At 45.5% G+C, this 23026-nt stretch overlaps 2 protein-coding genes across 3 annotated transcripts in view; both read right to left on the bottom strand.

The window, feature by feature from the left end:
• pax3b (paired box 3b) overlaps positions 1–15194 on the bottom strand; it is a 47273-nt gene extending 32079 nt beyond the window's left edge. Inside the window, exons 1-4 of one of the 2 annotated variants that reach the window (XM_060074926.1) lie at positions 14383–15194; positions 13263–13498; positions 13097–13151; positions 12600–12743 (exon numbers count right to left, since the gene is read on the bottom strand). In XM_060074926.1, the coding sequence (XP_059930909.1) occupies positions 12600–12743; positions 13097–13151; positions 13263–13498; positions 14383–14437 (490 nt within the window). In that variant the 5' untranslated portion in view covers positions 14438–15194. Of the gene's footprint in view, positions 1–12599; positions 12744–13096; positions 13155–13262; positions 13499–14382 lie in introns of both variants that reach the window. The other variant, XM_060074925.1, reaches the window with a different exon arrangement.
• Positions 15195–17950: 2756 nt separating this feature from the next.
• On the bottom strand, positions 17951–21213 carry LOC132474534 (E3 ubiquitin-protein ligase RNF183). Its single transcript, XM_060075297.1, has one exon. It carries the CDS (start codon positions 20744–20746, stop codon positions 19967–19969), a length of 780 nt encoding a protein of 259 aa, XP_059931280.1. The 5' UTR covers positions 20747–21213; the 3' UTR covers positions 17951–19966.
• Between the last annotated feature and the right edge of the window lie 1813 nt (positions 21214–23026).

The raw sequence follows: 23026 nt of genomic DNA, 5'->3' as shown, positions 1-23026 counted from the left end.
AGTAGCGGCCAGCAACATCCAATAGAGACCAGCAATATCTCTGAGAGACCAGCAACATCCAATATATACCAGCAACATCCAATTGAGACCAGCAACATCTGATAGAGACCAGCAACATAGACCAGCAACATCAAGTAGAGACCAGCCATATCCAATAGAGACCAGCAATATCTCTGAGGGACCAGCAACATCCAATAGATTTCAGCAACATACAATAGAGACCAGCAACATCCAATAGAGAGCAGCAACATCCAAGAGAGACCAACAACATAGACAAGCAACATCCAGGAGAGACCAACAACATAGACCAGCAACATCCCATAGAGACCAGCAATATCCAATAGAGACCAACCACATCCAATAGAGACCAGCGACATCCCATAGAAACGCAGGAAATACAGGAGTAAATCTAAAACTCTTTCCAACTCTTGCCAGGAACTACGTCATGTTCACATGTATCGCAGATAGATTATGGGTGCCAATCCCTCAATCGTCTGACTTCCTGAAGCTGACAGTGAGTAGCTGAGGTCCAGGGTGAACAGCCATGAATAAGTGAAAATGAGTGATAAATAATTAATCCATCCCAGAATACGCAGCAGACGTGGACTCATATTTAGACTTTTTACAGCAAGAAAACACATTGTACATGTTTTATTTTGGAGTCTTAAAAGCTATGTATTTTGTGTAGCAAATAGGTTTATGCAACCAGAAATCGACGCAGAGGAAAGAGCTTCAACAGATCAGACTTAGTGTTGGTCAGTGGTCGGTGATACACACAGCTCTGCTGATTAACAGCTGCCCGTCTCTCTGACCACGCCCCTCCACAGCAGCCCTGACGCCTCTCCCACAGACTTATCCAGACCTCATCCAGGTCACTGCTTTGTTTTAATTCTTCTTATTTTCTTTATTTTTTCCCATATATGGCGTGCCCTATAATGCAGAGATTGCAGTCCTGATAAGGCGCTCCATTCAACTTGACCTCTGCCGGCTCCTCTCACCCTCTCACTTCAAACCGTGATAGAGCTCAATGCGGCCCCTTCATCACAGAGGATGGGGGGGGGGGGTCAAAAAACCATGACACACACACACACACACACACACACACTAGCCCCCCCCCATCCAAAAAAAATAACAGATTTCAAAGTTAGTATGCATTCATTAAATGCCCTATGAACGGATATCAGAAAGTCACAATAAGAAAGAGAGAGAGAGGGAGAGACGGCCTGAGGGTACTCACTGCTTGGCCCCTAACGCCCCCCCCACCCCCCCTCTTCCCCTGTGCCCATGGGCAAAGTAAAGTTGTGACACATTCTTGCTCCAGACGAGGAGACGGACAGAGCTCCACCACACTCTAGGCTCAGTGCACGGTTTCCTCGCCAATGTTATGTCCAGCAGTTCTTGGTCTGAAAAACTTAGAAATCATGGTCAATCATTTCTGAAAACTATTTATATCAGTATAAATAGTATTTTCTTAGAAAAATACGTTCCCATATTCTTACCCACAACACACATGCAGTCGAAAACAGACACGACCACACACACGCACACCCTCTTCTGCCATCCTTCTAGTACTACTGCCCCCTAGCAGTGGATAAAGAGGCTCCTTATATGGCGCTCCATTCAACTTGACCTCCGCCGGCTCCTCTCACCCTCTCACTTCAAACCGTGATAGAGCCCAATGTGGCCCCTCCATCACAGAGGACAGGGGGAGGGGGGGCGGGAGGGTTCCAGGGTGTTTGTGTGTGTCTCGGGGGACACCCCCTATTAAAACCATGACACACACACACACACACACACACTAGCCGCCCCCCCATCTATGCCCCTCGCAAAGAAAACCCTGACTTCAAAGTTAGTATGCATTCATTAATTGCCCTTTGAATGGATATCAGAAAGTCACAATAAGAAAGGGAGAGAGAGAGAGACGCCCTGAGGGTACTCATTGCTTGGCACCTGATCTCCCCCCTCCCCCCTCTTCCCCAGTGCCCGTGGGCGCAGTAAAGTTGTGACACATTCTTGCTCCAGACGAGGTGACGGACAGTCTACACTCTGGGCTCAGGGCACGGTTTCCTCACCAATGTTATATTCCGCTCAGCCACAATTTTGCACGGAAGAGCTGGGAATGGCAACTTACAACTTAATGAAAGGTTAATTAAAATCTGACAGCCGAATCCATGACGTGTTGGTAAATGGAGATGTTTTCACGTTCACACTCAAACACATTCATGAAAAGCGGGGGCTACTTTAATCCGTTGTGTTTTGTGAGCACGATAATATTGAACTATCCAGCATCATTAAGCAGTGATTAAGTGCACAGTTGTGACATTGAAGGGCCATTTCACGACAAGAATATGAGGAATACGATTTTAAGCTACAGTATGGGAATATAGTCTGTGATACAAATACATAAATGAACATCAGTCATCTATAAAGACAGCAGTGATGGGCAGTAACGCGTTAGAAGTAAGGCGTTACTGTAATCCAATTACTTTTTTCAAATAACGAGTAAAGTATGGGATTACAATTGCAAAAATAGTAATTCGATTACTTTTACTTTCCTGCAAGCAGCCTGCATTACTGCGTTACAAAACCGTGATTTATTTTTGCCATAGACAGTAAAATAATTTGGGATTTTGCCGTATTTCCTTTGTGAGACTGTCTCGTGACAATCACGTAGCCTATAGCGGCACGACGTCTAGAAGTAAACAACAGACACGTGTGTGCAAGACTCTTTCTTGCGTTAGGCACATGGCTAATTTGCATACGCCCACAGGATTCGCTGGCTCCGCAAGACAAATAATAGAACATATTTAATACTCTCTATCTATCTATCTATCTATCTATCTATCTATCTATCTATCTATCTATCTATCTATCTATCTATCTATCTATCTATCTATCTATCTATCTATCTATCTATCTATCTATCTATCTATCTATCTATCTATCTATCTATCTATCTATCTATCTATCTATCTATCTATCTATCTATCTATCTATCTATCTATCTATCTATCTATCTATCTATCTATCTATCTATCTATCTATCTATCTATCTATCTATCTATCTATCTATCTATCTATCTATCTATCTATCTATCTATCTATCTATCTATCTATCTATCTATCTATCTATCTATCTATCTATCTATCTATCTATCTATCTATCTATCTATCTATCTATCTATCTATCTATCTATCTATCTATCTATCTATCTATCTATCTATCTATCTATCTATCTATCTATCTATCTATCTATCTATCTATCTATCTATCTATCTATCTATCTATCTATCTATCTATCTATCTATCTATCTATCTATCTATCTATCTATCTATCTATCTATCTATCTATCTATCTATCTATCTATCTATCTATCTATCTATCAACGCATGGGTCTAGTTTTAATGTGATGTATTTTGTGTATGTCCAGTCAGACTTGTTGTCTCCCTTGTTCTGTGTGGTCTTGTAGGCTATACTGTGTGAGCCGAATCACCGTCCTAAATGAATTCCCGACGTGTAGTTTGGTATTAATAAAGACTTGACTAGGCTATTTATCTATCTAGGCTATTAGTCAACAGTTATTCGCCAAAGGCGAAGTGAATAGTGGGGAATAGCCGACGAGACCGAAGGTTTATTTGTTGATAACAGCTGACATTTTGCGATGAAAACAATATAGAGTTTGAGATGTCAATCATGGGATATTGCCCAATATCCCGAGATTGCGAACCAATCTAATTGCGCCATTTTAGGAGGTTCACGTGTAGCATATAACTATACATAATATCTATGTATTTATCTATGAAACACATCCTTCCACACACACACAGTTCAAACACATAGGGCCCTATCTTGCATCCGGCGCAAGTGACTAGTCACTGGCGCATGTTTCGTTGCTAGTTTACAACTGGCGCAGAGCGTTCTATTCCCACCACCGCCACTCGCCGGTAAATTAGGGATTGGTCATGCGCCCCAAGGGGCGGTTCGGCGGAAGGAGGAGGCGTGTTCTGGCGCAAACGGTATTTTGCCGTTTCTGAATACCATTGCGCTACTGACCAGGAAATACCTGGTTTAAAGTCAGTGGCGCGTTGTTCAGATGCTATTTTAAGGGCGCATGCATACATGCGCATGCGATGCATACGGATTGCTTGTGCACCTCGCGCATACACTTTGCTTCTCCCTATGGCAACACATTAGTGCCATAATTCACTAACGTGATAAAAGATGCATTCGGGCGTATTATATTATTCCACACGTGTAGATATTAACTGCGAGCGCGCAAATGATCTCTGCGCGAGCAAAACAGCCTCTCGCACGCGCAAATTACCACAGCGCGCGCAAAACAGCCTCTCGCGCGTGCAAATTACCTCAGCTCGCGCAAAACCTCTCGCGAAAGATGTTTTTGCGCTCTCGCTCAAATTTTATTTTGGCACTATGGGGGAGGGAACCAAGGCAGGGCGGGCTTTCCTATGATTGGCCGTTTCTGAAGCGCGATATTTGATTGACAGCCCTCCTCAGCCCTCCTCTCATTCAATTCGGAATTGTACAGTAAATGGCTGAAACGATAGTTACGTATTGTAACTCCAGATTCTATGAGTATAGGCGCAGCCTATACTCATAGAATCGGCCATAGAAGTGTCGGCCTCATTGTCCTTTAAATAGCTGAAGAAAAGCTGTTTATTGGGAGCAGAACGTCCGCCGGCGCCCGACTATATCTGCGAAATGCGGACGTCGTTGAGGCACGCCGCACGCGGACGTAATTGAGGCCCACGCTGTTGGTGGTCGGGGATTACAAAATGTTCAGTGCTACGGCTCGCGCCTAGGGATAACCCAATAGCGATAGCCTTAAAAGGCTGCGCCTTTACTCATAGAGTTACAATAAGTAACTATCGTTTCAGCCATTTACTGTACAATTCAGAATTGAATGAGAGGAGGGCTGAGAAACGGCCAATCTGCCTTGGTTCCCTCCCCCATAGTGCCAAAATTATATTTGAGCGAGAGCGTAAAAACATCTTTCGCGAGAGGTTTTGCGCGCGCTGAGGTAATTTGCGCGCGCGAGAGGCTGTTTTGCGCGCGCTGAGGTAATTTGCGCGCGCGAGAGGCTGTTTTGCTCGCGCAGAGATCATTTGCTCGCTCGCAGTTAATATCTACGCGTGTGGAATTATATAAGACGCCCGAATGCATCTTTTATCACATTAGTGAATTATGGCACTAATGTGTCGCCATATCTCCCATCTACCTAGCCGCACATTCTTGGTAAATTATTTGGGAAAGAACAGCTGATGCAGCGGTAATAAGTTGTACTTTTAAATCAATGCATCTGCAAACACCGTACAGCAAACACATATTTTCTTGACAGAGACATCGTGTAGGCCTACATGCCCATAACTTTTAGGATTGATGAGTATTTGATCGTGAAAAACATTGTTTTACCGCGAGTGAGAATGAATGAATGCGCGCGTGTGTGCTCTGTTTAAACACACGCAAACTAAACATGTAACGCATAATACAATTAATGGCAATGTCTATTACCGCGGGGACACATGCATATTGGGATAGCATACAATACTGATAAGAATCAATGTTTATAATGTATTGCGTATATCATTAAATAGAACCACAGTTACCGCATATCACATGTTATATCATATACGTTTTCTTTGCCGAAATTTATTTGAGGACTCAGTATTTCTGAAGTTGTGGAAGAAAACCCCTTATTCCATGTGTGAATTAGGCCATATTATTTGGCAATAAACTGAGCCATTTGCAGTTTGAAATTCATGTGCATTTGTCTCATCGGAGACTGCAGACGCGCTGTCAAAATATCAACTCGTCCGATTCAAATGCGCCCATGGCTCTTAAAGGGGATGGGAGCTGGCACTCTCATTGGTTTGTTGGACGTTACGCCCAAACCACACCTACGGGTAACTAGGCTGCTTCAGACCAACCCTTTTGACACTTGCGCCGCGACGCAAGTGTCATTTATCCGCCTGTAAAATAGCGATAGCGCCGTAGAACCGCCCACAAAGCTACTTGCGCTTTGCGCTTCCCACTTGCGTTTCAGACCGTTAAAATAGCCTATCTTGCATCCGGCGCAAGTGACTTAGTCACTGGCGCATGTGTCGTTGCTAGTTTACAACTGGCGCAGAGCGTTCTTTTCCCACCACCGCCACTCGCCGGTAAATTAGGGATTGATCACGCGCCCCAAGGGGCGGTTTGGCGGAAGGAGGAGGCGTGTTCTGGCGCAAACGGTATTTTGCCGTTTGTGAATACCAAAATATCAACTTGTCCGATTCAAATGCGCTCATGGCTCTTAAAGGGGGTGGGAGCTGGCACTCTCATTGGTTTGTTGGACGTTACGCCCAAACCACACCGGGTAACTAGGCTGCTTCAGACCAACCCTTTTGACACTTGCGCCGCGACGCAAGTGTCATTTATCCGCCTGTAAAATAGCGATAGCGCCGTAGAACCGCCCACAAAGCTACTTGCGCTTTGCGCTTCCCACTTGCGTTTCAGACCGTTAAAATAGGGCCCATACTCTTAGTTGACATTTGAACAGCCTAAATGTGGCATGCAACAGCATTTTCTGTTTTGGTAAACGCATTACTCCTCTCTGCACTGCAACTGTTAAAAGATGTAAATGTTAATAGAGACTTTTAATTATTTAATGGCTGTATTTTATTTACATCTATTCGAATGAAGGTGTGTATACACACCAAAACGATTTTCTTTAAATGAGACTGTTGCATTTAATTTATTTTTTTGTTTGCAATGTCCATAGTTAAAAAGATTGAGACTAATAAAAACAAGTTTTAAAAAAGCGTATTCAGGTTGTGTATAGCTAGTGTGTTTTTGAAAAGTAACTAAGTAAAGTAATTAGTAAAGTAACTAATTACTTTTGTAAACAAGTAATCAGTATAGTAACTGGATTATTTTCTTGGATAAGTAATCAGTTACTAATTACTTTTTCCAAGTAACTTGACCAACACTGAAAGACAGTATATTTATATTCAATCATTTGAACAAATATCAAACAATATTATGCATAAATTGAAGTTATTTTTATAAAGGCTGTAGCTTGTTCTGTTTCAAAACTACACAACTTTTCTGTTGTTTCAGGGAATGACAACTCACTCCTCTCCTCTCCTGCCCTCTCCTCTCCTCATCTCCTCCCCAGCTCTTCCCTCCTTTAATCTCCTCTCCTCTCCCCTCGTCTCCTCAATACCTCCTCCCCCCTCCCACTTCAGTTCCTCTTCATTTCCCGCATTATTTACACAAACAAAGTCCTGCTCCGTTCCTTCAACAAAGCCCGCTCAACCTTTTCTGCTCTTTCATGTTTTATGGGCTCCCGGCTCCCCTTTGTGCGGCGGCCGACTGATCAGGACGCTGGGTACAATGAGCCGGAGAATGGAGGCTGCAGAATGGAGGCACGATGGAGGAATGCGCCTCAATAAACCAAATGATGACATGATGACTGCGCTCACCATGGTTAGGGCTTTTCTCTTCCTTACAGATCCCTGGCTTATTCAATTAGCTCCATCCAGGATCTCCTTTCACCAAATAAAGTTATCCCCTTCTGACTGTTAGCATTGAAGAGTGGAATGTGTGTGTGTGTGTGTGTGTGTGTGTGTGTGTGTGTGTGTGTGTGTGTGTGTGTGTGTGTGTGTGTGTGTGTGTGTGTGTGTGTTTGTGTCTGCATGTGTGCGTGTGTGAGTGACTGTATGTGTGTGTGTGTGTTTGTGTGTGTGTCTTTGAGTGTGTATCCGTGCGTGTGTGTGTGCGTGTGTCCGCTTGTGTGTGAGTGTGTGTGGTTGTGTGTGTGTGTGTGTGTTTGTCTGTCTGTGTGTGTGTATCCTTGTGTGTGTGTGTGTGTGTGTGTGCATGCACGTTTCTGTGTGTGTGTGTGTGTGTGTGTGTGTGTGTGTGTGTGTGTGTGTGTGTGTGTGTTTGTGTGTGTGTGTGTGTGTGTGTGTGTGTGTGTGTGTGTGTGTGTGTGTGTGTGTGTGTGTGTGTGTGTGTGTGTGTGTGTGTGTGTGTTTGGAATCTTCCAGGCCCTCCAAGAAGTGTGTATGTATCATTAGGCTAACCACTGAAGAAAGATACACACTGCCAGAAGAGGGCCTGGGGCCAGTCGAGGGCAAGGGGCCAGAAGAGGGCCAGGGCCAGTAGAGGGCCAGGAGCCAGAAGAGGGCCAGGAGTAGAGGGCCAGGAGCCATCAGGGGACATTAGAGGGCCAGGGGCCAGTTGAGGGCCAGGGGTATGTGTGTGTGGGGTGTGTGTGTGTGTGTGTGTGTGTGTGTGTGTGTGTGTGTGTGTGTGTGTGTGTGTGTGTGTGTGTGTGTGTGTGTGTGTGTGTGCGTGCGTGTGTGTGTGTGTGTGTGTGTGTGTGTGTGTATGTGTGGGTATGTGTGTGTGTGGGGTGTGTGTGTGTGTGTGTGTGTGTGTGTGTGTGTGTGTGTGTGTGTGTGTGTGTGTGTGTGTGTGTGTGTGTGTGTGTGTTTGTGTGTGTGTGTGTGTGTGTGTGTGTGTGTGTGTGTGTGTGTGTGTGTGTGTGTGTGTGTGTGTGTGTGTGTGTGTGTGGAATCTTACAGGCTAATTTCCCCACTGAAGAAAGATACACACTGCTGGCCCCTGTCCCTCTGTTGGCCCCTGGCCCTAAGAGGGCCAGGGGCCAGTCGAGGGCCAGGGCCAGTAGAGGCCCAGGGGCCATAAGAGGGCCAGGGGCCATTCGAGGGCCAGGGGTAGCAGAGGGCCAGGGACCAGCAGGGGCCATTCGAGGGCCAGGAGGCAGCAGAGGTCCAGGGCCAGTAGAAGGCCAGAGGCCAGTAGAGGGCGAAGGGCTTACAGGGGTCAGTTGAGGGCCAGGGGGCAGTAGAGAGCAAGGGGCCAGAGGAGGGCCAGGGGCCCGCAGAGGGACAGTGGCCAGTAAAGGGTAAGGGCCCATTAGGGGGCAGCAGAGGGCCAAGGGCCAGTAGAGGGCCAGGCGGGAGCAGAGGGCAAGGGGCAAGTAGAGGGCCAGGGGCCAGTAGAGGGCCAGTGGGGCCAGTAGAGGGCCAGGGGCTAGTAGAGGGCCAGGAGCCAGCAGAGGGCCAGGGGGGCCAGTAGAGGTCAAGGGGCCAGTACAGGTCCAGGGGCCTGCATAGGGACAGTGGCCAATAGAGGGTAAGGGTCCAGCAGGGGGCAGCAGAAGGCCAGGGGCCAGTACAGGGTCAGGGGCCAGTAGAGGGCCAGGGAGCAGCAGAGGGCCAGGGCCAGTAGAGGGCCATGGGTCCAGAGAGGGACAGGGGCCAGAAGAGGGCCAGGGGCAGCAGGGGGCCAAGGGGCCAGTACTGGGCCAGGGGCCAATACAATCCTAAATGTGTTTCCAAGGTGAATGAACGGTGCGAGGGCCCAGGGCCACAGTCCTCTCTCTTTATGCTCTTATGATGCAGGGTTTACCAGCATTTAGAGATCCTTCTCTCCCTTTGAATTGGATCTTCATGAAATTAAAACGAAAACTGAGCAAATTACTATTTTTTACCAAATTATTATTTTCTTTTTCTTCCTATATTTCAAAATGTATTTATCATAAAATGTACACAATTTTACGATTTAATTGATGAACATTAATGCAAGTGTTTGTGATCATTATAGACATGAGGGCAATTAAGCCTTTGTTAAAAAAAAGTGTCTGTTTTATTTGAACAAACGAACGGATTGTACAGTAACAAAATGAAATTTACACTAAATCTACACTTTAGTTATGCAGCATGCATAGTTAAATCTAGAATAGGCTACTTCCTGGTCCTTTCCTTGTCTCTATTGACCCAAAGACTTCAGGGTCTGCTGATCAGTCGGCTATGAAAGGAGAAAGTTAGATACAAAATAGATGGTATGGTCAGTTTATATAGATTCAGATTTATTAGTAGGCTAATAATAATATTTATTATAACATTAACGAATAAATGATGCAGGGAAGAATATACAAAATCTTAAGGTAGAACTTAATTGAAAAAAGTGTGTTAATCCAGCGACTCTGTGTGACTGAGCAGTCCAGATATGAGGAGTTTGCACCGCGGGCCCCCAGGGGGGAGCGAGGGCCTTGCTCCCACATGAAAGGGAGATGAAATAAAAGAGTCGATTTAATCTGCTTGAAGAGCTTTGGGGAGTTAGAGGGGGTGATCTGGAGCCATACGCATGACGAGCGGGAGGGCCCCATTGTGGCCCGAGGCTCTGAGCTATGCAGGAGAACATTGGCCCCCATTCACCCGGCTCTCTTTAATACACTCCCTCGGTCATTAAATGTGACATAGCACAAAATCTACATCGTTTAGAAGACATTATTAATGTTCAAACGGACACAACGGAGTATCAAAGAATCCATGGCAGACAGCGCTTAGCTCAAGGCGGTGGTTATTTGTGGCAGCATTCTGAAACATTTATGGTTCATAAAACCATTTGAAGCAGTTTTAAGAACTTTTTTTTTGTCTTGACCAAAAAATAAAATCGGAATAATCGTGTAAACATCTCAACCTCCTCAGGTTCGCTTGAAACCCTCCAGATCCTTCTACATTTATTATTGAGCTTTAGACAGGTAACAATAACAGCCATACAATTACAGAGCAGAGGCCTTATCTCCCAGAGTGATTAGAAAAGTGCTCGTTGCTTACGCTGTGTACACCCCTTATCTTTTCTCCCGCTTCACATTAAAGGTGCATGAGGTTTCTCTCACTTGTATCCTCAGTCAACTCTTCTAACTTTCTGTTTCCTGCTTTTGGATTCAGGTAAGCGGGTGCACGGAGGATATTTTCTGTGCGTTCACGCAGCATATGAACGTGCGCGCCTTACTCGTACGTGAGGCGGTTTCAGAGGCCGCATTGTCCTCGTGAATGGCAAGAAGCGGCTTCTTTTACTGATCCTTTCTCAGGCCTTTGTTATTATTATTATTATTATTATTATTATTAATATTAATATTATTATTATTATTATTTGAACAAATTACAATAAATATAAAGATAATGATAACAATAATCATAATAATCACAACAATCATCATGTTAACAATAATCATGATAACACCAATATATTAATCTTACAATCAGAATATAAATAAACATTTTGTAGTCCTAAACGGTGCTTGTCCCACGGCTATAGGGTTAGGCCACGGTCCCCTAAATCATTCCTCGTCCTCTGTTTTGCTCAGCCTTTGTGCAGCAGAACTGCTCTCCGAAGGCTAGCTGAATCCTAAACAGGTTGCCTCCTTCATGGAGGCAGAGCTGCTTCTGAGCCGCCTTTTGTCCCCCGAGTCTCAATGGACTCCCGCCTCAGTCTCCAAGTTCATCCCAAAGTGTCCGCTTGTTTGCGTCTTTGTTAGACGGATTGGCTCTCCAAACACTGATCATTGATCCATTTATCCATTGATCAGCTCATCTGGGGACGCGCACTGTAAAACGGCCCCAAGGGACGCGCTTCAGGTCCTCCTCCTGATGGATAAATCTAAGTTCTCCACTGCACGTCTGCAATAGTCCTGCGCTGAATGTCCATCTATTCAACAGACGAGCAGGCTACACAAATAATATAAAGTAGAATATTATAATATCAAAATAATGTGTAATAATGGGACTAATAGGCCTCATGCTATAAAGGTTGCTAGGCTGCAACCAACATCAATTTCAAGAACTCAGTTTGTAAGCACTCATTCATAATAATAATAAAAGTAATAATAATAATAACAACAATTATTATTATTATTATTATATTTGTTATTATAATTATAATTATTATTATTATCATTATTGTCTCATCTCATTTTCGTGAAAATATCATTATTGTTATCATTATAATTATTTCAACGAATAACAATAATCATAATAACTACCAGAATAATAAAAAAATAAAAAAACAATCATAATAGTAAAAATAAGATAACAGTATATTAATCTTACAAATCTTACATATATATTTTTTTTTATATTTATAATTTTTATATATATATTTTGATGCATATATATATATATAAATATATATATATATATATATATATATATATATATATATATATATATATATATATATATATATATATATATATATATATGTTGATAATAATAGTCATTGATATCTGCCCTTGTCCCCCTCAGCTCCGACGAGCCTCTCAACGGGATGGAAACCCACGCGCTGCTGAAACCCACGCGCACACACGCATACACGCACGAGCGCAAAGCATCCACAAGCGCACGTCTGCATCCACAGACACACAGTGCAGAGCGCCGCTCCTGCAGAGGCGGCGGCCAGCGGTCCGCTCTACGGCGGCCCTCACGGGAGGACAAGGTCGATCAAGAGCTCAGAACCAACGAGCGACCGAGCGGCCCCATCACCCTCACATAGCACCGCTCCCCCCGGGGTTCACCCTGACGCAGCCCCGCTTCCCCCGGGGTTCAGCCTCACGCAACCCCTTCACAGTTGCTCCGAGTCCCGCAGAATTGACTAATATACCTCCCCATAGCTCACATCATGATCCAATGAGGGCACATTTCGTTGCGATGCGTTTTGAACATTAACAGCGAAAAGTGTTCAGCAGTATGAGAGCAGCAGCAGATAATCAGGGTAAAGCTCTCTTACATCTGTCACCCAGGATCCCCTCGATGCTGTGTTTGGCCCGCCGCTCGCTCTCCTCCAGCTCCTTGCTCTCCACCTCCTCCTCCTCCTCCTCCTCCTCCAGCTTCCCGCCAAACTTACAGCGCACGATGCGACTGATGGAGCCCTCTGGGAGGGGGGGGGGGGGGCGTAAAATGACATAAATATCAAAACAACTTCTGAAAACCTTGATATTATCACTAATACATAGAGCACATGGTACAGTCATGCAGCGAAGACTACATGGAACAACAAGACGAAGACTTTAAGGCTGTATTGGCATCAGGTTGAACATGACAAAAGAAAGCCAGTTTGTTAATGATTGGTGACCTTGTGACGGCGGGTTTGATCGAGGTGTTCAGAGGGCCTTCTGAAACCACTCTGCCCCCCGTGTGGAAACACAAGGAACCCCACAGGGGTCCTCTACCTACCGCTCACACATGCACTCCTCCAGTAAGTTCCAGTCTCCCAGCTCAACATACCTGGGTTGTCTCGCTTGTACTCCTCTATCCGTGTCTCCCCATCCGCAGCGGCGCCCTGCTGGAGACACAAACACGTGGTCAGCTCCAGAGGTGGGCATCGGAAACACATGGATCACAGCCTCCACGGTGGAGTGGGTCTTGAGGACCCTCTTGAGATGTCCGGTACCTTGGACTTGATCCCGCCGATGGCCCCGGGCCGGATGGATCCCGTCTCCTGGTACCGGCACAGGATCTTGGACACGCAGCCGTGAGACACGCGTAGCTGACGGGAGATGACGCAGGGCCGGACACCGTGGTGGGCCATCTCCACGATCTGGTGGCGGATGTGGTTGGGCAGGGGTCGGCCGTTGATGAACACCCCTCCCAGCTGGTTCACACGCCCCTGTCCCAGCGGGGAGGAGACTGGACAAGAGGACGTGATAACTGATGGCGGAATACCTGGTGCCACTACCACTTGAACACTTTACACTTACACTTTACATTTTACTTTACTACACCTCATTACATATTTTTACTTACTACCTCTGTTTTAGCTTCTCTTGTTACTTACTCTATTTGATTTGAATTTATTATTTATTATTATTATAGTTTATTATTGTATATTTATAATTTTTCTGCTCTTTATCTTTCATAATTTTTTACTTATCTTCATTTACTTTATCTTGCATTGTTATATGTTTCTGTTGAGGAACCAACTCTAAGAATTGTACTCTTGTGTACTTCTGATTCTGATAAATAATCTGATTCGGAATAACATCAAGGATAGAACATCTGCTCTATACGCTTTAGGTCAGAAACCAGCTGGAATGATGCGTCTCAAACCAGCGGAGAGTGGAGAATAAGAACTTTAAAATAAAGGGTAAACTTGAATTTATTTGACTCAACTATTTTCCTCAAACCATTATACACCACCGAGAGAGACGGAGAGATGGACTGCGTTAAACGAAGGAGTCCCTATGTCCTTTTCCTTTTTGTGTTTTGTATCTTATTTAATTTCGAAGTTCAACAATTAGAATCAGAATTATTTTTATAACATTTTATTTTACAAGTACACAAGGGTACAATTCTAAGGCTTGGTTCCACAAGAGCAACATAGCAGCAACTATACAAGATAAAATAAATAAAAATAAGTTAATAGAAAAACAAGTCAAAGTAAGTAGTAGAAGTTGTAGTGGTACCCCCTTAAATATATGACATTTAGCAAGTGTAATTGAAAGATACCCTACTACCTATATATTGTTCATAGGCCTATGTCCCATTCGGAAAGGCGCGCCTGATGTCTTTACCTTCCAGAGGGAAGCCGGTGCGGGGGTAGTTGTGAGCCAGCGTGGGGCGCATCATCCTGGGGATGCCTCAACGACCCCGTCCCCCGGCGGAGTCCTGTGGACTGGTTTACCTAATGGTTTCCAATGGAAATAAAAGTTCCTTCAACAAAGGCTCCCTGACGTTGTTGAGCTCCGAACCGGTTATCCAAAGTCGCGCTTTCCCGAAATGAACCGTAGTGTCCGGGTTTGAGCTCCTGCCTCTTCACGAGCTGCGCCGAATAATAAAAGTGAGCAGATCTTGTTTTCTTAGTGCTTAATGTGGAGAGAGAGAGCAGATCTGTTTTTCTTAGTGCGTAATTTGGAAAGAGAGAGCAGCTGAGTGTCCGGAACGGCGGAGGCACAGCAGCAGAGGGCAGCGCCGCGGTCAGTGTTGTTTGTTGACATGGTCCAGAGTGAGAGGAGGAGATGGTCCAGAGGAGATCAGTACTTCTTAGTGTACTCTCTCAGTGTGTCTCTCTCCTTCAGTTTGTTGATCTCCTATTGGTGGAGCTTGACGCTCGGTCCAGGGCGCTGCGTAACGATTGGTCCATAATGAGAGAGTCGCTGCTTGGATAAGCTCTCACACTACTGCCTCACACAGACCCGGGGTTAGATCGATGACCTTTCGAGACAGATGTCATTCCGATAAACCTTGCCACAACTTAATTGATCCTTGGATACGAATGATTATACAATCAAACGAATACAGAAAAAAAAACATAAAACAAATGCATAATCTTCGGTGATTGTAATCGGGAACATTTCGTGGATTTTGCCCAGATTTCATAAAATGAGTTTCCAGTTGAATGCTTTTAACCCGAGGAATGGACTGTAGGTATCAAGAACAACGGAGGAATGGACTGTAGGTCTCCAGAACAGTTAAACCAGAGGCATGGACTGTAGGTCTCCACGCCAGAACACTTAAACCAGAGGAATGGACTGCAGGTCTCCACGCCAGAACACTTGCAGAGGAATGGACTGTAGGTCTCCAGAACCCCTTAACCAGAGGAATGGACTGTAGGTCTCCACTTCAGAACACTTTAACCCGAGGAATGGACTCTCCAGAACACCTTAACCCGAGGAATCGACTGTAGGAATGGACTAAATTGGTCTCCTGAAAACTTTGGAGGGATGGACGGTAGGTCTCCAGAACCCTTTGGAGGAATGGACTGTCGGTCTCCAGACGGGCCAACTCGGCCCAGTGGGTCGCGCGTCCCAGCGGCGGTTGACGCCAGGGAGGCCCGAAAGCACGACTTTATGGTGTTTGAATGTAATATTGTGATAACTGTAATATCAGCTAATGGACGGACCTCTGGTACAATGAAGGGAACATAATGTGGTATGGTTTCTAAAGGGTAGCCTACCTGTTTATATGTTTCTTTTCCCTATTTCATTCGAATTGGCGCGTTTAGGTGGATTTAATTTCCACACTGAAAGTTGATATCCCTCTCTATTTCTAAATATCTTTCGAAGGGTTGATTTGCACAATTTAAGCAATAATACGGTATTACTCTGTGAAATAGGCTATAAATGTGCCCAAAACTAAATCAAACATTTTCTTAACTATTTCAGTACTTTTTTTAGAAAGACTGAATCGAAACCACTTCACCTTGCTTGGGTTAAAATTTAAGTCAATATCACCTTCGGTGTTATCAATAATATACCATTCAATAAAAACACATACAAACACTTACAACATTCCACATGACAGGGTCTGAGGGCACATTTGGCTTCATTTGGACTTCAGATTGTTCTTCAAACATAGGTCGTTCCTTTAGTGATCATGTCCCTCTTTTGGAATTTGGGGGTTAGGAGCAGGAGAAGCTGGGTGCCTTCAACCGGATAAACATATTATTTCATTTTTGACCACACGCATTTGCATACGGATACATAAGGGGTTTAAATAAAATTTGTAGGGAATTTAGACAGAGACCTTTAGATATTCTGCCAACAATATCTCCTGAAGAGATCAGATATTCGTCATGCATTTAACGGGAAATCTTAACAGCTAAAACATCTGGTTAACTGGCCCCTCGCTGTCATTGAAAGGTTTTCTCTTTTGGCTTAGAGCGTTTTCTCTGAAGCCCAATAGTTGACTACCTTGTAAATATAAAAATCATATTATTATATCAAATAAAACTATTTATTTGGAGCCGTTGCCCGTGTCTGAGAGCATTATAGACAGGTTGATGGATTGACTGATGGAGCTCCTTGCATAAGTAATCTACACCTCATAACCTATCACAACTTCAAACCTCTGTTTTAGTTTCTCTTATTATTACTTAGCCTACTTTATTAGGGGTCTCTGCAGCGAAGTTGCTTGGTCCCCTATTGTTATGTAACGGTTTTTTTTCCCCTCAAATTCTGTAAACGTCATACTGCACCCTATACCGTAAGTCGAAAACTCTGGAAATGTTCAGGTATGGTTACCAATACCCCCACTAAACCACAATTGGTGGTACTGCACCCAAAGGTGGCGCTACTGCAAAAAATCATGAATTAGGCTTACTCACACGCATCTTTTTCACCCTGGTCTTCTGCTCTAAAAATGTTTACTTTTCCCACAATTTCTATGTGACCATTTTGTTATTGTATAAATACCATACGGCTATCATTAGGTGGTTACCATTAACATTGCAAATTTTCAGATCTGTACTATTTTAAGAAAGCCCTTAAGTATTTTGTGAAATGCGTGCTTGGAGTTTTCTTAATGTTGTGTGCTTGTCAATCGACATTTTCTCCATGTGAATGAGGCTTTATGCAGATTGGCTTTCTTAAAATAGTAAAGATATGAAAATTTGCACTGATAATGTTAACCACCTAATGATAGCCGTATGGTATTTATAGCCTACAATAAGAAAATGAAAATGGTATAGGCAAAATGGGTTGAGACTGTGGACGTTTGGCTTTTCTATTAGGGCAGAAGACCAGGGTGAAAAAGATGCGTGTGAGTAAGCCTAATTTTTTTGCAATAGCGCCACCTTTGGGTGCAGTACCACCAATTTTGGTTCATGGGTAGTGGGGGTTATTGGTAGCCATACCTGAACATTTCCAGAGTTTTCGGCTTACGGTATAGGCTGCAGTATGACGTTTACAGAATTTGAGGGGGGAAAAAAAACGTTACATAACAATAGTGGACCAAGCAACTTCGCTGCAGAGACCCCTAATAAAGTTGGCTAAGTAATAATAAGAGAAACTAAAACAGAGGTTTGAAGTTATGATAGGTTATGAGGTGTAGATTACTTATGCAAGGAGCTCCATCAGTCAATCCAGATTGGTCCACTCCCCAGACTGGGGCAGGGGAGCTCCTTGTTGTCAAGTAAGATCAACCGGTTCGGCTTTATGGATATTACAGCCAGCGTCCGAGCGTGAGAAGCGAAACATAATGGTTTCAGCCAACGTGGTGTACAAAACTAACTTCTAGTCAGGCCTGAGGAGCCCACATTCTTTCTGTGTGTGCGTGCCTCCTGAGCGCCAGAAGATGGCGCGCTGGAGCAGTTTACTATTGGAATAAGAAACTGCCTCCTGAATGAAATCAAAATCAACTCAATGGCTATTCAGCTTTTCTTTATTACTGAAATGAGTTAATGTATTTAAAACATCACATAAGGATAATTTCTCTGTGCAAATACATATTTGTACCGTAACAACCATAACAACAACCACCAGAAATTCCCATACAACATGTTCTATAGGTCCTCTTAAATAATTGCAATAAGCTTACATGGGTTTTTCCTCAAAATACACTCTTTAACTTGTGGCAAATAACAGACTGAAAGTGCATTACGTTAAATAAAAGGTTTTAAGCAGGCATTAAGGTCAATCTGGCAAAATATGTAATACGTGCTGTGACAGAAACACACGTTATTGAACCAGGAAGTACATGTAGGCCAACGGTCTGAGTCCTGACACTCTGAGAGAGCGTCCGTCTGCTGTAGGGTCCGTACTCTGTACAGAGGACTGTGGCGTCTCTGACACCGTGGAAGAGGAGACATTACAGAGGACCGTGACGTCTCTGACACCGTGAAGGAGGAGACATTACAGAGGACTGTGACGTCTCTGACACCGTGAAGGAGGAGACATTACAGAGGACTGTGACGTCTCTGACCCCGTGGAGGAAGTGTTTTGGTGTATTTCTAAATCTCTCTTTGGCTTCTAAAACACTCCTCGCCAATATCGTAAATACTGAGCTCAGCCTCCCTTACAAACCTTGGTTTCCAAAACCCTGAAAATAGATAAAAAAAAAAAAAAAACGGCAACAATTTCAACAATGATAATAAGGATTACAGTAAAAATAATACATTTTCTCCAGATATAAATAAATAAACCCAGAGATGGAAGGCTGAGAATACCCTGTCTGCTACGTCTCTGAACACCTGTCTGATCCCCTCTGACCGCCTGTCTGGTCTCCTCTGACTGCCTGTCTGGTCCTCTCTGACCGCCTGTCTGGTCCTCTCTGACCGCCTGTCTGGTCCCCTCTGACAGCCTGTTTGGTCCTCTCTGACTGCCTGTCCGGTCCTCTCTGAGTGAAGAACAGTTTCTCAACAATCACAGTATCATGTGACACGGCCTGATTGACCATTTCCAGGGGCCAGTGCGTTGATTGATTGATTAGATTGAGCATTTCATTGGTCGGCAGACTGATTGGGTGATTGAATGGAGCATGTCATTATTCTGTAGACTGATTGGATTGAGCATTTGATTGGTAGGTAGACTGATTGAATTGAGCATGTCATTGGAAGATGGATTAGGTGGTGGCCGCAGGTCACTTTGGAGATTAACAACGGGGAGAGGCACACAGGCGGAGAGACTCAGCAAACTGTCCAACTGTCTCCCGCCTGTACTCGGTGTATGCATGCAAAACCCATGACCCTATGGGTGGGATCAAACACAGCTGCAATGGACCTGAACTGGTTCCTCACCAAGGACACTGATGAGAACAGGAGAGCATAGAGATCAGAGGAGTGTTTGACCCGAGGGACTGTCTGTACCCATGAGTATTTACAGTTAAGATGGTGGATCCCATAATGTTTAACAATGAAAGCCAAACTAAATCCAGCTTCTTCATAGAGAATGTGTTATCATTTGCAGCTCTACTATGTAAGTGAAAGCTAGAAGAGTGAACGACAATATCATATACAGTGAGCGGTACGGAATATGCAATATCTTCCAGGAGAGGTTTTGGTCACACTCAAATAAGCACTTCTCTTCTTCATCAAGCCATCCACCACAGTTTAGTGCTTGACCAAAAAACAGTCTGAATCCCTCACTACAGGGAGCCCAGCGCTCACATCACAAGGCCCTGGGGTGTTTTGATATCATTGAAAGGCAATCTTTGTTAGATATATAGGTTCCTAGAAAAGGAAGTAGGAATATCAGTATCCAGTATTACACACACACACACACACACACACACACACACACACACACACACACACACACACACACACACACACACACACACACACACACACACACACACACACACACACACACACACACACACACACACGAACACACAGAAAAATAAAGGGGCCGTTCTCGGTCCAGACCCTATAGCTGCGGATCAGGCATTCCTCCGGGAGCTGTTGGTGGCGGTCGCGCGCCCCCCCGTCTCGTGCTCGGCGGGTCTGTATTTGAGCCAGCATATGAGCCACGTGACCACCACGGAGAACATGGCGAGGATGCTGGCCACGGACAGGCAGATGGGCCCGGCCGGGGAGGGGGGGCTGCCGTGGCTGTGCACGAAGATCAGGCCCATGAAGAGCAGCACGAGCATGGACAGGAAGGAGAAGACGACGCACACGCAGCCCGTGGTCAGCGCCACGCGCTTACAGCTCTGGCAGCTGTCGTAGTCTCGCACCGAGTCCCGCGAGAGGGTGGTGGCAGTTGACACGGGGTCGGAGGTGGTGGTGGAGGAGGGGGTGGCCTGGCCACCGCCGGACACCTCCTCCTCCCGCCGCAGCGCCACCAGGGCCGGGTGCAGCGGGGGCGGGTAGAGCGGCAAGGCGTCTTGCGGCAGGGGGTCCGAGTCCATGTAGAGCGGGAAGTCCTCTGTCACCTTGGTGTTGTTGGGCAGGTTCTGGATGCGGTAGTCCGGCACGGGCGTCCGGTGGCGGCACACCGGGCAGCTGACGCGCCACGGCCGCTCTTCGCGCAGGTGCAGCGCGGTGAGACACTGCTCGCAGAAGGTGTGCACGCACTCCAGCAGCTTGGGCGCGCGGCGGTCCAGGTCGAAGTAGTTGTAGCAGATCTTGCACTCGTACTCCTCGTAGGGGAATGGGGGCTGATGGTCCCGGCGGGGGGGCGCTGCCTCTACCTCCGCCATCATGTCATCCCTGGTCATCCCCTCCTCGGTGAACAAAGGGAGATGGAGGCGCGCGGTGGTGACGGTGTCTCTGGTCTCCCCCTGTCGGAGACACGTCACATCATTCCGCTATGGATGCATCGTGGCCGTGTTGTTATTGTATATCATCCCCACGATGTCCGGTCAAAGCACCCGAACGACTTCTCCTCCCCCCCTCCCCCCCCGCGCCTCTGATCGGGGGTTTGCAGACGGAAATAGCCTTCCGATCTGATCCGCTTGCTGCTGGATATTGATGATGTAATGCGAGCGATGGCAGAGCGTTTGAACACAGACAAGCAGAGAGAGAGAGAGAGAGAGAGAGAGAGAGAGAGAGAGAGAGAGAGAGAGAGAGAGAGAGAGAGAGAGAGAGAGAGAGAGAGAGAGAGAGAGAGAGAGAGAGAGAGAGAGAGAGAGAGAGAGAGAGAGAGAGAGAGAGAGAGAGAGAGAGAGAGAGAGAGAGAGAGAGAGGGAGAAAGTCTCGTGGATGATGGCCAGTCCCGTTCTCGTCTCTATTCTACAACGCGAATGAACCGCTATTTATTTTGATCTCCAACATAGCAGCTATAATTATGTTGGTAAAGGTTAGCCTACTTCAAACATTAGGCTAGGCTACTAGGCTACTTATTATCCCATGACGTTTACCGTTTGTCCGAACTACACCGATTACACTATTATTTATAATGATATAATCCTATAAACATCTTGCTTCATGCTGATGTCAATCAACCCATCTGTTTTTACAGATATCTGCCAATGGATGACAAGCTAATGATTAACGTCAGCACATCGGTACAGTTGCCTGACAACGCGAGGTGGAGATCTACACCAATCAGTCTCGGTTGCTTCATTGAGACTCGTTGCAGCCCTCCTCCATCTCCTCCACACCCTCCCCCTCCAGCTCCAACCCTTCCCCTCCCTCCACCTCCATCCCCTCCACCCCCTCCACCTCCATCCCCTCCACCTCCACCCCCTCCACCTCCAGGCCAGCTTCACCCACTCCACCCCCTACAACTCCACCCCCTCCACCTCCGGGTCTAAGCTCCACCCCTCCACCTTCGGGTCTAAGCTCCACCCCCTCCACCTCCAGGTCTCAGCTCCAACTCCTTCACCTTTACCTCCTCCGGATCTAAGCTCCACCCCTTTTCACCTTCGGGTCTAAGCTCCACCCCCAACACCTTCTTGCTACACCTCCTCCGGGTCTAAGCTCCACCCCCTCCATCTCCGGGTGGAGGGGGTGAACACAGACAAGGGCGTGAAGGGGGTTGCTCAAAGCTCCAAGAGATGCTCTCCTCCAGGCAGGCACGGTGCCAGGATTCCAGTTGTGGATGGGCCAGACTAATTGTGGGTGTTCCTTAAATTAAAAAATGTAATTAAAAATTAACCTAATACAAATGACTAATACTGTTATAATATCTGTGCATAATAGCTTGATGCTCTTTAAATATTTTGTTGCATTGTAAAAAGTTTCGGTGCATAGGACGGACCTATCCGCGATCGCTCCTTTTTACACTGCCAAGCCGGTTCGGTCGCGTCTTGGCACGAAGGAACGTTCCTCTCTGCGTCTTTCTCGTAGATCGCACTATCCTCCAACGTCTTTGTTAAATGCGGCTGCATCACCTTCTCTCCCATGATTGTCAGCATCTTGCGGATTTCACCGTCTCTCAAGAACTGCTCATGTTGATATCGCTGCGTTATTGTCTCTGTTGTAGAGACAACGCACTCTATAGATCCAAGGCCTATAGACTGTAGTGGTCAGGAATCGAATATTTCCCTCACAGTTTAGTGATGCTCGTATTCGAGCGGCCGATTATTTCAGAATTCTATTTAATTGTTTTAAGTTTTCAACAATATTTCGATATCATTAGCAACAGACTGAGCTTGTCTTTTTATTATACAAAGAAGATGCATTCAATTGTAGCCTTGTACGAGATAATAACTAATAGGCTACTATACGGTCATCCATGAAGATAACTAGCCTGGCACCGCCCATATACCTACTTCTACTACTACTACCTCAATTTTCATTTCACTTCAGTACTAGGTCTGGGTCTGCTTAATATGAATGCGTTCCATGGAAACCAGATTTCTGGCGGTCCAATCAGCGAACAGAGGGAGTGGCTGAGAACGATTACGTCTAGGTTGCGCGCCAGTTTCAGTTGTAGTCAGAGGACGACAATGGAGAAGGATACGAGAGAAGCTATTCGGTCTGTTGTGGGATCGCTGCCGAAAATCGATAAATTAAAGCCGGAGCAAGAACAAGCTTTGCAGAGTTTTATTGGT

This window comes from Gadus macrocephalus, chromosome 16, assembly GCF_031168955.1.
Source record: "Gadus macrocephalus chromosome 16, ASM3116895v1".
In the NCBI taxonomy this organism is placed as follows: Eukaryota; Metazoa; Chordata; class Actinopteri; order Gadiformes; family Gadidae; genus Gadus; species Gadus macrocephalus.
The sequence above is the reverse complement of the archived record's forward strand: the minus strand, read 5'-3'. Positions and strand labels throughout refer to the sequence as shown.

Excerpts from the sequence above, each read along its gene's own strand:
- LOC132474534 (XM_060075297.1), bottom strand. The coding sequence starts at position 20,746 with ATGACCAGGGATGACATGATGGCGGAGGTAGAGGCAGCGCCCCCCCGC.